Genomic DNA, 17,081 nt, shown 5'->3' with positions numbered 1-17,081 from the left:
TATGAGATTAAAGGTGGGACAGCTAGGTAGAAAGTGATGGGCTTATATGAGTATATCTACAATGAATATGAATGACCTGTTCGGCTGTTCCCCAGTCTAATGTTTGTGACGAGACATTTTAAATAGAGAGAGGAAAAACATCGCAGAAAGAGTGAGCTGAAAAATGGGAGAGGAAAAGTATTTACCACTGTTTGCAACAACCAGAGCTAAGGGAAGAGTCCTGTACAGATTATTTGCTGTGTCTGTTTTCATTGGTATATGTTTGATATGCGTATATAGAGTGAGTCACATACCAAAAGCTAGTGAAGATGGAAGATTTGGTTGGATGTATTTGTTCGCTGCCGAGTTATGGTTCAGCTTTTACTGGTTCCTCACTCAAGCCACTCGGTGGAGCCGCGTCTACAGGCAAACCTTCAAGGAGAGGCTTTCTCTGAGGTACGTATCAAATTTTCTAGATTTACATGCACTTTGACCACAATAACACTAATAGAAAAACGATGTTGACGCGTTGTGTTAACATGGAAAAGATATGAGAAAGAGTTGCCGGGGGTGGACATATTCGTGTGCACAGCAGATCCGATCATAGAGCCGCCGATGATGGTGATGAACACTGTTTTGTCTGTCATGGCTTACGACTACCCACCGGAGAAGTTCAGCGTGTATCTCTCCGATGATGGCGGCTCAGAGTTAACGTACTATGCTCTACTGGAAGCAGCTGAGTTTGCTAAGCACTGGATACCATATTGCAAGAAGTACAGAGTGGAACCACGGTCGCCGGCTGCTTATTTCGTCTCGACGGCTTCTGACGCAGCTGGTAATAATCGGAGTCACTATCAGAATCAGGCTGGTGATTCGACTCATATTAAGGTAATATTTCTTTATCTTATTATAATTGTTCCATATCTATTCTTGATTTGCTTTGTGAGGAGATCAAGGAGAGCCAGAGATACGACGAAATAGCTAGGGTCGTGCAATACAGACAACAATGAATTGGGGACTTGAGTCGATATACAATGAATTTGGTCATTATCATAACTCATAAGTGAATTGGGTCATCTATGACGTTCATGTGTATATAGAAAGTGAAAAGCATTTGGCACCTTGCACAAGAACTAATTTAGACTTTAGAGTTGCAAATAATGGAGAAGTCAAAGAAAGTGTCTGGACGTACTTAAGAGTCGTATGTTCTCCTCAATTCGTTATTTCAGTGATAATTAATATAATTGTCTGTAGAAATTATACGAGAACATGGAGAACAAAGTTGAAAGTGCAGTCAAGCTAGGCCGCGTTTCCGAAGACGTACGATCAAAACATAAAGGTTTTTCTCGGTGGGACTCGTATATGTCAAAGCGAGACCATGACACCATTCTTCAAGTAAGTCATCTTATCATTTTGGAACCAAAAATATTAGTTAAGAATTGATCGAGATTTCAATCGTCTTTGGATGTTGATAAAATTAGTTATGAAAAAAAAAATGCAGATAGTAGTTGATGGGAGAAACCCAAACGGAAGAGATGTTGAAGGGTGTGTGTTGCCAACTTTGGTTTATTTGGCACGGGAGAAGAGACCGCAATACCACCATAACTTCAAAGCTGGCGCTATAAATGCACTGGTGAGAAATACAACTATAACTATAAACCATTTACTGACCGTACAATTTGCACGTATTTGTGTATATGAAAAAATGTTTTAGCCCAGCGTCGAATCTTATGTGGCATAACACATTATCATTCCACATCAATAATTAATTATTACAAAATTTTATTTTTTAAATGAAAAAGACAATTATATCTTTATAAATTATTTTATTTTTTATCCTTTATATATTAAAGATGATTTTAGCAATAATTAAGGGATAATTAATTACTAAAACAAAATAATCTTACCAAAAAGTCTTCATATAATTGAATTAATCAATTATCTTTGAATTTATATATCCTCTTAATTAAGAATTTAATTTTTCTTTCACTAAATGTGTCAAAAAAATTCAAATTTAATTCATGACTTCTTCAATTTATAAATTTTATTTACATTTACAAATTATATTAATGGTTATAATTAATGACTACAATTACCATATATTCTCTATCAAATTATTAATTAGATTACAAAAATACGAAAAAAATCTCTAACAAAATTATTTACGATACACACGTCTATATTTTAATCGGTTGAATTTAATTTTAAAAATATTTTTTGCGAACACACACATATATATATATATATATATATATATATATCAAGCATACTTTCGTAAATATTAAATTTTTAATTATATTTTTGAAACATTATCGTGATAAAAAAATGATAAAAAAGAACCACAAAAATATAATGTTTATAATGATCTAGAACCGTTGGATTAATAAAGATATATATGATTGTCTTTTCATTTAAAAATTATATTTAATAATTATTTGAATTACTGACGTGTCAATGTGACAGTGCATTACACATAAGATTATGGCGTTGAATCTGACGCCATATTGTGGTGTCATACTGGCAGTGGTCATGTGTATATATGACTATTTATTATACAGATTAGGATTTCATCGAGCATTAGCAATGGAAAATTACTTCTGAATGTAGACTGTGACATGTACTCGAACAACTCCGTGGCTATAAGGGATGCACTTTGCTTCTTCATGGATGAAGAACAAGGCCATGAAATTGCATACGTACAATTCCCGCAGAATTTCGTCAACTTTACTACAAATGAGTTATACGCATCAGTAAGAGTAATCAACGTACGTGAGTTATCTATGTTCGTGGACATATTAATTTCTATGCTAAAGCGTGGAAATATAAGAATAAAAAATTTCAATCAGTGGTCGAATCATAATATTGTTGTTAATTTTTGATATTATTATGAAGGTTGAACTCCATGGTCTGGATAATTATGGGGGACCAATGTATATTGGAACTGGATGCTTTCACAGAAGGGATACCCTTTGTGGAAGGATATTCACCAAGGGATGTAAGAGTGAGATGAAATGGGAGGATAACAAAGGAGAAGAAATTGACGTTCATGGATTAGAAGAAACTTCAAAGAGTCTTGCAAGTTGTATATTTGAAGAGAACACTCAATGGGGAAAAGAGGTATATATCATATCCCTCTCTGTATGAACCACACATACAATATGACAATAAGATCATATCACGTTATTTAAGCTACAATTTTACTACATATACTAGCCCAAATACTCGAGCGACCCTTCGTATACAAACTTAATGAATTCGTGTAGCAATATACTCATGTTTGATCGAGCTTAGTCGAAATCTTAATGATCTGCAGATGGGTTTGAAATATGGATGTCCAGTCGAAGATGTGATAACGGGGCTATCGATCCAATGCCGAGGCTGGAAATCAGTGTATTGCAATCCTAAAAGGAAAGCTTTCTTAGGATTAAATTCAACAACACTGCTTCAGATACTTTTGCAGCATAAGAGATGGTCCGAAGGTAACCTCCAGATTATGCTTTCAAAGTATAGTCCTGTATGGTACGGCCATGGAAAGATTAGTTTAGGTCTTCGACTTGGATACCTTCGCTTCAACTTATGGGCTGCTAATTGCTGGGCAACACTAATTTACTCCACTCTTCCTTCACTTTACCTCCTCAGAGGCACATCCTTATTTCCTCAGGTATAGTTCACCTCATTATAATTTTTCAGAAGCTTTCATGTAACTTATTATATCCAATATTGAGATAGAAAACTTCAACGATATCTCTCCGCTTTCTGATTATAACTAATTCTGGTTTTGTCTTGTGGAATTAGATTTCAAGCCGATGGATCATACCATTTGCATATGTTATAATTGCTAGGAACATTGGGAGCTTTGTGGAGTATATGTGGTGTGGAGGCACAATGTTAGGTTGGTGGAACGACCAACGTATATGGTTTTATCAGAGAATAACTTCATACCTATTTGCCTTCATCGACACCATTGTACATTACCTTGGATACACTGATTCCGCATTTGTAATAACAGCCAAGGTGGCCGATGAAGACGTGTCGGAAAGATATGAGAAAGAGATGATGGAATTTGGGGGCTCATCTCCAATGTTTACTGTTCTAGGAACTGTTGCATTGCTCAATCTGTCCTGCTTTGCCTGGTTTGTGAAGGCAGCAATCACAAAGGGTATTGCTGAAGTTTATGAGACGATGTGCTTGCAGATCCTCATATGTGTGGTTTTGATAATCATTAATAAACCGCTGTACGAAGCCCTATACCAGAGGAAGGACAAGGGCAAGCTGCCAAGCTCTGTAGCATTTAAGTCGATGGCATTTGCTGGATTTGCTTGTTTATGTTTAGGTCGACGGCCGTGATCTTCTACTACGGATAGTTTCATTCTATTATCCATGTGTTTGGTTTCATGTCAAATTTATATGAAGGTACGACAGTCTTTTCATTTGCATGGTCTCCGGCTTATAGATTAGTGAGTTGTTGGTTTATTATCACTCTTTTTAATTTGACTGAGCGGATATCAATACTCTTTATCATCTATTGTATTTTCCACTTGCGTTTGCAGGCATTTTTTTATTAAGAGAAAAAATTATTTATTATTAATCAATGAAGATGATTACAATCATGATTGAGCCCATCTAAGATGGTCCTAGCCTCCTAGGTGATTGAGAAAGCCACAAAGTGCTAGCATTTAAATCAAAACCTATGGCGTGCCGTTTGCATGCATTATAACTATAACTGGGCTTGTAGCTTAATTAAGGAATTGTTCATTTTCCTAAATAAATAAATAAATAATCCATTACATCTCGTAGCTACTAAAAGTTATTCTCTTATACCAAACAGTCCTAACGCCTATCATAGTTCAAACAATAACTGTCTCTCGTGCATACGGAAAAAATTGTCCCGACCGACAGTCGACCCTTTCTTTTCTTTCAACTTAATAGCTAGCTGGCCTGGTGTTTGGAATGACGGATATTCAGCAATTGGTCAATAGTCAACACCACCTAACTATATTACTACTATTGAGTATCGACAAAAGCAAAGCAAAAATCCTATCCAAATCCATACGTATGGCTACAATACTTTCCCACTGATTAACCTGATGCTTGTTTGTATCAGGCATGCACGGAAAAGGAACCGAAATTGAGAGGGGTAAACGCTAAACAACTAGCAAACGATGAAAAGAGGTTCGAGATCAGACATTAATTCATGAACTCCTTATATCAATTAAACCAATCATTGTTGTTGTTTGTGGTTGAACTGAAAGGTACTTAATCTCTTTTTTTTCTTTTCCTCTTCAAGAGTGCTACTGAGTCTGATATGTGCTAGCTGATTATTTCCTCAAAAACTAAGTAGGGGTGCAGCACGTACTCCCCACCCCTAATATTTACCTATTCCGTGCTTGTTTGTATATTTACACCAGATATGTGAAATGCGGCATTGCATCAAAAGTTTTTGACTTTTCTTCATTTATAGATGCAGTAAATATTTCTTAGGGTATAGTCAATTGCATGAACTCCCTACTATTCTGTAGTATGTACACATAATTGACATTTGATAAGATGTTGAGGGTGTCCAGTCGTCCAGACCCCTTGAAACAGCAAGGTGGTTCCGCCCCATCAATGAAAGGACCTTGTCCCCCGTCCTTCCCTGTATTAAACCCTTTCAAATAGAGAAAGGAAAGCTTGAGCAATCAGAGTTGGCTAGAACATGGGAGAGGAAAGACAGCTACCACTGTTTGAGACGACGAAGGCAAAGGGAGAAGTCCTATATAGGTTTTCTGCAGTCTCTGTATCTGTTGGTGTATGTTTGATTTGGTTTTATAGGGTGACTCACATACCAAAAGCTGGAGAAGATGGAAGATTTGGTTGGATGTTGTTGTTCATCGCCGAGTTGTGGTTCGGTTTTTACTGGTTCTTAACTCAAGCCCTTCGATGGAGACGAATCTATCGGCATACCTTCAAGGATAGGCTCTCTGACAGGTAACATATGTTTATCGTCATCAAATACACGAATGATCCATATCGATTAACATCTTAACATGCTATATTGTTTTCTTATGAGGTTTAGCTCTAACTTTAGTTCTTTCGTAATGATAATCTTCACTGTTAAACTTCGCATGCATGTACATATAATTCACGTGAAATTACTTGGCAGATATGAGAATGAATTGCCGGGGGTGGACATATTCGTGTGCACCGCGGATCCGATCTTAGAGCCGCCGCTTATGGTGATGAACACTGTTTTATCGGTTATGGCTTACGATTATCCGCCGGAGAAGCTGAGCGTGTATCTTTCCGACGACGGCTGCTCAGAATTTACGTACTATGCCTTTCTGGAAGCGGCTGAGTTTGCCAAGCATTGGATACCCTATTGTAAGAAGCACGGCATAGAGCCGAGATCACCGGCAGCTTATTTTGTCTCAGCAGCTTCTGAAGCAGTTGATGATCAACGTCAGAATCAGAAACAAGCTGGTGACTTTGCTCTGATTAAGGTAATTATTATTTCATCTTCATCATAAGCCACCCGGCCTTAATCCAACGACCGTAAAGTATGACGAAGTACATCCGCAAAAGTACGTACGAGGGTAGTTTGGAAGAATTTGCTACGTGAATAATTATGCTTGAAATTCGTTGAAATAAAACTTTTGGGTCAAAGTAATTCTATTCATCATGGAGTACTGAGGAAGTTCCACTTCTTATATGCATATATAATATGTGGTCAACTTTGTTTTAGAAAACACAATTACATCAGAGTTTTAAAGACAAAATTTATATTAAATCACAGACGTAAAGAGTTTTTTTTTTCGACAATCAGAAATTTTATTGAATGACAAAAAAAGTACTTTAGTGGAGACGTGAAACCAAAATGCCTCAAATTTTTTTAAAATAAAAAAATTAAAGGTAACCAAGCATAAGTAAGAATAAAGTAAGAATAATTAGAGTCGATTTTATCATAGGTCAAGACGCCCAACTGCCGTGCGAGTATCAAAAAAACTGCCGTGCGAGTACGGATAGAGTAACGATTTCATAAATTAGAGTCTTGAGTAAATTTGATGACCAAGGGGTTCTTTGTTTTCCAAATACAGTAAATCATCGCAACAGAACTTAGTCTGATGAGTAGATCCTTAGCTTCTAAATTAGAATTCTCATCATTGGTCTCAAGCAAAAGCTCATAAAGAGTTATGTACTGTTCCGTTCATGCCTCATATATACAAATGATACAATCAATCACTTTAACATCCTTCTTATTTCAAACCACGCTATAAAGCTTGGTATGACTCTTGTTGTGCGCATTGTTAGTACCTAGATTCTTTTTCTTTTACAGAACTACTAATTTGTAAGTAGCTCTCATGTCACTAAATTTTCTTTTTGTCTGAATGTCACAAAATTCTTGATGTAGAAATTATATGAGAACATGGCGAGCAAAATTGACAATGCAGTGAAGCTAGGCCGGATTTCAGAAGAAGTGAAATCAAAACATGAGGGTTTTTCTCAGTGGGACTCATATTCATCAAAACGTGACCATGATACCATTCTTCGAGTACGTATGACATCTTGATATTCAAATCTATTAAAGTTAGCTGATCATATACATAATCAATTGGTGTTTAATTAATGTTAGCTACATGTTTAAATAATAAAATGAGTTGATGAACTTTTGTCCCAGATAGTAATTGATGGTAGAGATCCAAATGCAAGAGATGTTGAAGGGTGTTATTTGCCAACTTTGGTGTATCTGGCTCGGGAGAAAAGACCCCAAATACACCATAACTTCAAAGCTGGGTCTATGAATGCTCTGGTAAACAACATACTGAATTTACAAGATATATAATTTGAGTACGTTTTCTTTTGTGTGCCAGTACGGTTTAGATAATTAACATCCATATGATCCTTCCCAATTTGCAGATTAGGGTATCGTCAAATATTAGCAATGGGAAGTTGCTTCTTAATGTGGACTGTGACATGTATTCAAACAACTCCAAGGCCATAAGGGATGCACTCTGCTTCTTAATGGATGAAGAACAAGGCCATGAGTTTGCTTACGTTCAGTTCCCGCAGAACTTCGATAACCTTACTAAGAATGAATTGTACGCTTCATTGCTAGTAATTAACGAGGTGAGTTGTATATATATGTAAGGACATATTACATGTTACTTTCAACGATGAAATCGAGACTTCGCGATTAAATGTATTTCATATGTGTATCATTAAACTTCAGCTATTGTTTTGGTTATACATGAAGGTGGAATCCCATGGTCTTGATACTTATTGGGGCACAGTATATATTGGAACTGGATGCTTTCACAGAAGAAAAACTCTATGTGGGGAGAAATTTAGCAAGGAAAATAAGAGTGAGATGAAATGGGAGGATAAAAAAAGAGAAGATATTAGCACTCCTGAATTAGAACAATGTTCAAAAGGTCTTGCGAGTTGTACATTTGAAGAGAATACACAATGGGGAAAAGAGGTATTCTCTCTGTCGATCAATGACACCTTCATATTATGTTCATATTAACTTGTATATCAGTGTAACGCAGTACTAGTTTTAAGTTCAGACAAAATCTTATTGATCATAGAAATTCAAATTCTATATGAGGTTATATATAGAAAATTAACATACAATTATGTAGCAAACTATATTGCATTAGTATAAGTATATATATTTATAGTAAGATATAATGCATTGCCGTTCGAAATTAAGATATTGGAATTGGACTAATTTGCAGATGGGTGTGAAATATGGGTGTCCAGTTGAAGATGTGATAACAGGATTATCAATCCAATGTCGAGGATGGAAATCAGTGAATTGCAATCCAACAAGAAAAGCATTCTTAGGATTAGCTCCAACCACATTGCTTCAGACACTTGTGATGTATAAGAGATGGGGTGAAGGCAACCTTCAAATTGCGCTGTCTAGGTACAATGTTGTATGTTATGGCCATGGAAAGATTAGTTTTGGCCATCAACTTGGATACCTTCGCTTCAACTTATGGGCTGCTAATTGCTGGGCAACACTAATTTACTCCACTCTTCCTTCATTATACCTCCTTAAAGGCACTTCCTTATTTCCTCAGGTATAGTTCATCTCACTATAATTTTGTCACTATAGATTTACACGTAAAAAGCTCTAGATCGATATTATGTTATGATATCTATAATCTTCATATGCTAGCTAAATGATATCTTGCAGAACTCCGAGTTTCTAACTTTAACGTACATCGATCATATGCATTATATCAATTTCACGGTTTTCATTAATATGGATTTCTATTTGTCATGACGAATTAGATTTCAAGCCGATGGTTCATACCATTCGCATATGTTATAACTGCTAAGTACATTGGGAGCTTTGTGGAGTATCTCTCGTGTGGAGGCACGAGCTTAGGTTGGTGGAACGACCAACGTATATGGCTTTACCAGAGAACATCATCATATCTATTTGCCTTCATCGACACCATTGTACACTACCTTGGATACAATCATTCAGCATTTGTAATAACTGCCAAGGTAGCTGATGAAGACGTGTCCGAACGCTATGAGAAAGAGATCATGGAATTTGGGAGGTCGTCTCCAATGTTTACTGTGCTGGCAACGCTTGCTTTGCTCAATGTGTACTGCTTCGCTTGGTTTGTGAAGGAGACATTTACTGTAACAAAGGGTATTGCAGAAGTTTATAAGACAATGTTCTTGCAGAGTCTCCTATGTATGGTTCTAATTGTTATTAATCTACCGTTATACGAAGCTCTATACCTAAGGAAGGACAAGGGAAAGCTGCCAAGTTCTGTAGCATTCAAGTCAATGGCATTTGCTGGATTAGCTTGTTTCTGTTTCAAATTTTTATATTGATACGTGAGAGATATTTATAGTTTATACTAAGAATGTTGAAATATTAGCTCGATTTGAAACTCTCATAAGACATATATGTAAGTGCTCATGAGAAATTGGACAACTCATATGTTTATCCAAATACATTTATAATACGGGTACTCATGAGACTCAGGTATTCATTTGTTAGCCCTCATGCAGTACGCCGTCAGACATTTGGTAACCCATCTGTTACCCAATATCACAAAAAATATGGGTACTCATGAGACCCAGGTTACCCATATGTTACCCCTCATGCAGTACACCAGCAGACAGACTAGAGCTCTAACTGAATCGTAACTGTCGCCCGGCTAAGTCTAGATTTCGATATGCCAATACGTCCGAAGACAGAAAAAAACGTTTTAACATGACTCAAATTAAAACCACGTACAAACAATCCTCAAATGTTATTGTACAAAAAGACAAGCGACTCATGCTCAAATAAAATCAACATTGGTGCTATAACTGAACTCATTTGGAAATATGAATATGACAGTATATAGTATAGCAACTCATATATATGTATCGTAATTACCATTTATACACATACACAACCCACTATATCATATACATATCATAGTTCGATCTTTTAAATAAAGCGTAATTATGAATCACCGCTAAGGGTAGACTCATCATAGTGAGATTTACTCATCTTATTTTCCTGAGCGTAATTTCTAGAATGCCGAAAGCAAATTCTTCACTTGTTTTGTCGATCACCTAGTTGTATAATAAAGTGGTTAGAAACGTTACGTAAAACTTCAAATGCCAAATCAGTACTAATGTTACTGTTCAGCAAATTACGGTTTTTACATAATTACTGTTCACATAAATATTGTTAACATATTACTGTACATATACATACTATTTGCGTAAGGGAAAGCTGCCCAGTTCTGTAGCATTCAAGTCAATGGCATTTGCTGGATTAGCTTGTTTCTGTTTCAAATTTTTATATTGATACGTGAGAGATATTTATAGTTTATACTAAGAATGTTGAAATATTAGCTCGATTTGAAACTCTCATAAGACATATATGTAAGTGCTCATGAGAAATTGGACAACTCATATGTTTATCCAAATACATTTATAATACGGGTACTCATGAGACTCAGGTATTCATTTGTCAGCCCTCATGCAGTACGCCGTCAGACATTTGGTAACCCATCTGTTACCCAATATCACAAAAAATATGGGTACTCATGAGACCCAGGTTACCCATATGTTACCCCTCATGCAGTACACCAGCAGACAGACTAGAGCTCTAACTGAATCGTAACTGTCGCCCGGCTAAGTCTAGATTTCGATATGCCAATACGTCCGAAGACAGAAAAAAACGTTTTAACATGACTCAAATTAAAACCACGTACAAACAATCCTCAAATGTTATTGTACAAAAAGACAAGCGACTCATGCTCAAATAAAATCAACATTGGTGCTATAACTGAACTCATTTGGAAATATGAATATGACAGTATATAGTATAGCAACTCATATATATGTATCGTAATTACCATTTATACACATACACAACCCACTATATCATATACATATCATAGTTCGATCTTTTAAATAAAGCGTAATTATGAATCACCGCTAAGGGTAGACTCATCATAGTGAGATTTACTCATCTTATTTTCCTGAGCGTAATTTCTAGAATGCCGAAAGCAAATTCTTCACTTGTTTTGTCGATCACCTAGTTGTATAATAAAGTGGTTAGAAACGTTACGTAAAACTTCAAATGCCAAATCAGTACTAATGTTACTGTTCAGCAAATTACGGTTTTTACGTAATTACTGTTCACATAAATATTGTTCACATATTACTGTACATATACATACTATTTACGTATTCATGTACACCAATGTACTGTTTCATTGTAATTACTGTTTCAGTAAATATTAATCACCGATTTACTATTCAGAAAATTACTTTTACAATTACTGTATGTAAATTAGTTTTACATTTACTGCTCAGAATTTATTTTTACAATTTACTATACAGAAATTACTTTTACCGTACAGAAAATTACTTTTTATAATTTATCGTACATAAAATTACTTTTTACATAAAAATTATTGTTCGGAATCACTATTCACACGCCACACTCCGGCAGCCACCCACAGTAGCAGCGCATGGAGCTCACGCGCCGCCCGAACCGGCGCGCGTGGTTTGCCCATCGCTGCCCAAAACTCTCCCATTTATTCTCCTCCTCTCTGCACCTCCACAACCACCCACGCGCCGCCACAGACGGCGACACACGTCACGTCCTACAACTCCGCCCAAAACTCAACAATATCACAAACACTCAATATGAAAGATGAAGAATATGCAGAGGTGATCACAACCATACCTTCGTTGCAACCCAGATCGTCGGGATTGGCCGGAATGTCGTCGGAAAGTTTCGGAGTTCCCAAGCTCACCTCCGACGCTAAAACCTCCGATTTGAGTTCTAATTTCGCGCTACACTCCACCCAAGGGTCGATTTACGAGTATCTATGGCTCCATTCACCGGCGGCGAAGCTTGAATCAACGGTGAGGTTTTCCAGAAATCGCCGCTTGTCGGCGAGGCTTCACGGCGACGAGGGAGGACGCGTCTCGCCCGGGGGTTGGAACAATCGAGCTTGTGGCGGTCTTGGGACTGGTGGTGAGAGCCATGCCGGCCAGAGTCGCAAGATCGGTGAAGGGAATTTTTTGAGAGGGGGTCGGGTCGAGAGGGAGAGAGAGTTGCAGGGAGAGAGAGTGTGTAACGACCCTAAAATTTTGAGCTTAAAAACTCAAAATTTTAAAGTCGTGAAACACCAAAACAATCTCAACGAATCGAAATCATTTTAAATGCACAACGGATCATCACTGAGTTCTCAATACAACTCAGAAAACCAATTATTACAAACCAAATTTATAATTCAACATTACATAAAATAGAAATGTAATAATCCTCACAATCTCTCACAAAACTCACCAATAAATCCTCACAAATTCTCACACACAATTGTGAAATGAAAACCACACCACAAGCAGGATAATGAATAACTTCGAGACTCCGGAGTCGTCTCTCAATCTCTACTAGTCAACACCTGCGGAATTATCTCCTACACCATCGAATTGGTGCACCGGGATTATAAACACAAACCCGGTAAGCTTATAGCTCGTATGAGTAAAATGAAAATATAATTCGCATATCAATATATACGAAAAATCACAAATCAACAAATATAAATGTACTCATGAGTCAATGGACGGCCCATCGGGTTGTCTCAAAAATATATGAAATGAAAGTGCTCATGAGAAATCGGGCAACCCTTCTGGTTACCCAAATACATTTATAATACGGGTACTAATGAACGCTGGTACACATCTGTTACCCCTCACGTAGTACACCGCCGATATTGAGTAACCACCCGCTACCCAACATCCAAAACAATATGAGTACTCATGAGCCGATAACCACCCGTTACCTCACATGCAGTACTCCGGCAGACAGACTAGAGCTCTAACTGTATCGTAACTTTCGCCCGGCCAAAGGCTAGGTTCCGACTTGCCAAACACGTACAATAATCTCACATCATATTGTACAAAAATCAAGTCCGAAGACAAATCAACATTTTAACAATCTCCATGTTAAAATCACGTACAATAATCACACCTCATATTGTACAAATCAAAATCACATGCTCGATATAAAATCTCGTCATCAAAATGACATCATCACGATAAAATCATAACAGTATATTATATAGCAAACTATATATATATATGTACCTATTTACCATTTATACAATATATATAATCCGCTATATCATATACATGTCATATTTCATAAACACGTCCGAAGACAAAACGTTTTAACAAACACCATGTTAAAACCACGTACAATAATCACACCTCATATTGTACAAATTAAATCACATGCTCAATATATAATTCTCGTCATCGAAATGACCAATTCCAATGAATTCATAACAGTATATAATATAGCGAACTATATATATGTACTTATTACCATTTATACAATATATATGTAATCCACTATATCGTATACATGTCGTAATTCAATATTAAAAACTCTTGCAAAATCTTTAATCTCCATAAGGGTAGATTCGTAAATATATGAGATTTTACTTACCTTATCGACTCGAGCGTAATTCTACAATTTCTGAAGATAATTCCTTTCCTTGATTTATCGATCACCTTGAAAAGATAAGAAAAGAATTTAGAAACATTTCGTAAACGTTTAAATGCCGAAACAGTAATAATCGGTTACTGTTCACTGAGTACTATTCACTGTGAATATTCACGCATTTACTATTCATGTATTTCTATACGAGTACATATTGTTTACTTATTTACTATTCATGTATTACTGTATAAAACAGTGGCGGATTTAGGCTAGTCTTACTAGGGCTTAAGCCCTGGTGGGATATTTGTAAAACATAATTAACCTACCATACCTACTTGCATTCATTGGTTAGGCTTGATTATGTTAATTCAGGGGTGCTAGGTTCAACTCCCCCTAAAAGCATTTTATTTTGTTCTTGTCAGTCCTCCTTAGTCTTATCAATTAGAACTTGGGCATGTAATGAAGTTTATCTTGTTTGTTGTTTTACATCTGGGTTTGGTTTTTAGTTTTAGGTTACATTATTGTTCTTATGGTGCTGCAGTACTTTGATAACAAAATGAAGTTTCGCTTCACTAAAAAACATTGTCACCTGCTAATAAGATTTGAATGCCGGTCATTTTTCCAATACTTATTGGCTAAATGAAAATTTCATCAACTCAAAAAATCATACCGTAAGGCCATATAGACTAAAAAATACACTATATTCTTCTTTATGTAATAGACTTTTTTTGAAGCTTGGGTAACCATTTCATCCTGGATCCGCCACTGAATGTCAACCTGATAATTTATCTTGCAAATAAGATCTCTTAACTTTCTTTTTAGGCCACCCAGCTAGTATTATAAGGTTCTTAAGGTAGAGAGGCTAAAACTTGAAGTTCCATTAAAGAATTATTTTTTGTCATCAAATATTGTTGTAGAAACTATACGAGGAGATGGCCACCAAAATTGAAAATGCAGTGAAGCTATGCCGGATTTCGGAAGAAGTAAGATCAAAACACAAAGGCTTTTCTCAGTGGGACTCGTATTCATCAAAACGTGACCATGACACCATTCTTCAAGTATGGTGTTTTGATATATATCTTGATTTACTATTATTGACTGATCAAAGAACTGGATATCACCATTTAGTGCAAGATGTTTTAAACTAGTTGAACTTTTTTTTTTAAATCTCAGATAGTAATTGATGGAAGAGACCCAAATGCAAGAGACGTCGAAGGGTGTGTGTTGCCGACTTTGGTGTATTTGGCTCGGGAGAAGAGACCCCACGTTCACCATAACTTCAAAGCTGGTGCTATGAATGCTCTGGTAAACAACATATATACGTAACATACTAAATTAACAGTATTTACGTACGTGTGCGAGTAGGGTTGACATAACAGGTGCAACCTTTTGCAAATTGCAGATTAGGGTATCGTCAAACATTAGCAATGGGAAGTTGCTACTTAATGTAGACTGTGACATGTATGAGAACAAATTGGCATCCATGAATTAGAACAAAGGTCGAAAATTCTTGCTAGTTGTACATCTGAAGAGAGCACACAATGGGGAAATGAGGTATTCTCTCGCTCCAAGCGTACGTACTATATTCATATTCACTTAAACTCGATCATGTATAAACAAATTTAATTTGCAGCAGTACTTTTTTTTTTTTTTAAGTTCAGACAAAAGTTATGTGATTTGCAGATGGGTGTGAAATATGGGTGTCCGGTTGAAGATGTGATAACAGGACTATCAATCCAATGCCGAGGATGGAAATCAGTGAATTGCAATCCACCAAGAAAAGCTTTCTTAGGTTTATCTCCAACCACATTGCTTCAGGCACTTGTGATGCATAAGAGATGGGGAGATGGCAACCTTCAGATTACGCTGTCTAAGTACAATCCTGTATGGCATGGCCATGGAAAGATTAGCTTAGGCCATCAACTTGGCTATCATCGCTACAACTTATGGGCAGTCAATTGCTGGGCAACACTAATTTACTCCACTCTTCCCTCACTTTACCTCCTTAGAGGCACATCTTTATTTCCTCAGGTATAGCTCATAATCACTATAGTTTTCCCACAATAGATTTACGCGTAAAATTAATGCTCTAGAATCTAGTTATTGCATTATAATTTCTTGGTGTTGATATATCACAAGATTAGCAAAAGTCCGAAACTCTAACTCTAACGTACCTCGATAATACACTATAGCTCATGATCACTAAAGTTTTTCCACAATAGATTTACATTGTAAAATTAATGCTCTAGAATCTAGTTATTGCATTATAATTTATTGGTGTTAATATATCACAAGATTAGCATAAGTCCGAAACTCTAACTCTAACGTACGTACATCGATTATACACGTACAGTATATTCACAATTTCTCTGATATAGATTTTGCATGACATGTATGTCTAATTAGATTTCAAGCCGATGGTTCATACCATTTGCATATGCTATAACTGCTAAGTACATTGGGAGCTTTGTGGAGTATCTCTCGTGTGGAGGCACGAACTTAGGTTGGTGGAACGACCAGCGTATATGGCTTTACCAGAGAACATCTTCATACCTATTTGCCTTCATCGACACCATTGTGCACAAGCTCGGATACAGCCATTCAGCATTTGCGATAACAGCCAAGGTGGCCGATGAAGACGTGTCCGAACGCTATGAGAAAGAGATCATGGAATTCGGGAGCTCGTCGCCAATGTTTACCGTGCTTGCATCACTTGCATTGCTCAATGTATACTGCTTTGCTTGGTTCGTGAAGGAAACAATCACCGGAACAAAAAGCACTACAGAAGTTTATGAGACAATGTGCTTGCAGATTCTCCTATGTGTGGTTTTGATTATCATTAACCTACCGTTATACGAAGCTCTATACCTAAGAAAGGACAAGGGAAAGCTCCCGAGCACAGCATTCAAGTCAATGGCATTTGCTGGATTTGCTTGTATTTGTTTTAAGGTTTTGTATTAATGCATGAGATCGAGATGCTTTATACTAAGAATGTAGGCTCCATCTGTGACCCGTAATATTTCAGATCGTGTTAACAATTTGTGTCTTTCAATTACTTTCTTGTAAGTATGGAAAGATTATTGGGTGTTTTCCTGAGCGAGTTTATGTACATAGATAGATGCTGCATGCTTCTTAA

At 36.6% G+C, this 17,081-nt stretch overlaps 2 protein-coding genes and 1 pseudogene across 3 annotated transcripts; all 3 read left to right on the top strand.

The window, feature by feature from the left end:
* The first annotated feature begins 112 nt into the window (after nucleotides 1-112).
* Nucleotides 113-4,488, top strand: LOC126789300 (cellulose synthase-like protein E1). Of its 2 annotated transcripts, XM_050515428.1 has the most exons (8): nucleotides 113-435; nucleotides 528-867; nucleotides 1,234-1,374; nucleotides 1,481-1,612; nucleotides 2,538-2,744; nucleotides 2,872-3,096; nucleotides 3,293-3,640; nucleotides 3,775-4,488. In XM_050515428.1, exons 1-8 carry the CDS (start codon nucleotides 164-166, stop codon nucleotides 4,324-4,326), a joined length of 2,217 nt encoding a protein of 738 aa, XP_050371385.1. In that variant the 5' UTR covers nucleotides 113-163; the 3' UTR covers nucleotides 4,327-4,488. The 2 variants fall into 2 exon arrangements, with proteins under 2 accessions (XP_050371385.1, XP_050371386.1); XM_050515429.1 differs by lacking the exon at nucleotides 2,538-2,744.
* A 1,060-nt stretch (nucleotides 4,489-5,548) lies between these two features.
* On the top strand, nucleotides 5,549-9,913 carry LOC126789298 (cellulose synthase-like protein E1). Its single transcript, XM_050515427.1, has 8 exons — nucleotides 5,549-5,946; nucleotides 6,122-6,458; nucleotides 7,367-7,507; nucleotides 7,634-7,765; nucleotides 7,873-8,082; nucleotides 8,210-8,434; nucleotides 8,694-9,041; nucleotides 9,256-9,913. The coding sequence occupies exons 1-8, from the start codon at nucleotides 5,675-5,677 to the stop codon at nucleotides 9,811-9,813; spliced, it is 2,223 nt and encodes a 740-aa protein (XP_050371384.1). The 5' UTR covers nucleotides 5,549-5,674; the 3' UTR covers nucleotides 9,814-9,913.
* Nucleotides 9,914-12,138: 2,225 nt separating this feature from the next.
* On the top strand, nucleotides 12,139-16,990 carry LOC126787546 (cellulose synthase-like protein E1; annotated as a pseudogene).
* The last annotated feature ends 91 nt before the right edge of the window (nucleotides 16,991-17,081 follow it).

The sequence above is a fragment of the Argentina anserina genome, chromosome 3 (assembly GCF_933775445.1).
Source record: "Argentina anserina chromosome 3, drPotAnse1.1, whole genome shotgun sequence".
In the NCBI taxonomy this organism is placed as follows: Eukaryota; Viridiplantae; Streptophyta; class Magnoliopsida; order Rosales; family Rosaceae; genus Argentina; species Argentina anserina.
This window is presented reverse-complemented; position numbering and strand designations above follow the sequence as displayed.

Bases quoted from the DNA above. Each gene is read 5' to 3' on its own strand.
- LOC126789300 (XM_050515428.1), top strand. From the start codon at position 164: ATGGGAGAGGAAAAGTATTTACCACTGTTTGCAACAACCAGAGCTAAG. The intron at 436-527 runs GTACGTATCAAA...AACATGGAAAAG, and splicing joins AAGGAGAGGCTTTCTCTGAG to ATATGAGAAAGAGTTGCCGG. The intron at 868-1,233 runs GTAATATTTCTT...AATTGTCTGTAG, and splicing joins GTGATTCGACTCATATTAAG to AAATTATACGAGAACATGGA.
- LOC126789298 (XM_050515427.1), top strand. From the start codon at position 5,675: ATGGGAGAGGAAAGACAGCTACCACTGTTTGAGACGACGAAGGCAAAG. The intron at 7,508-7,633 runs GTACGTATGACA...CTTTTGTCCCAG, and splicing joins ACCATGATACCATTCTTCGA to ATAGTAATTGATGGTAGAGA. The intron at 7,766-7,872 runs GTAAACAACATA...CCCAATTTGCAG, and splicing joins CTGGGTCTATGAATGCTCTG to ATTAGGGTATCGTCAAATAT.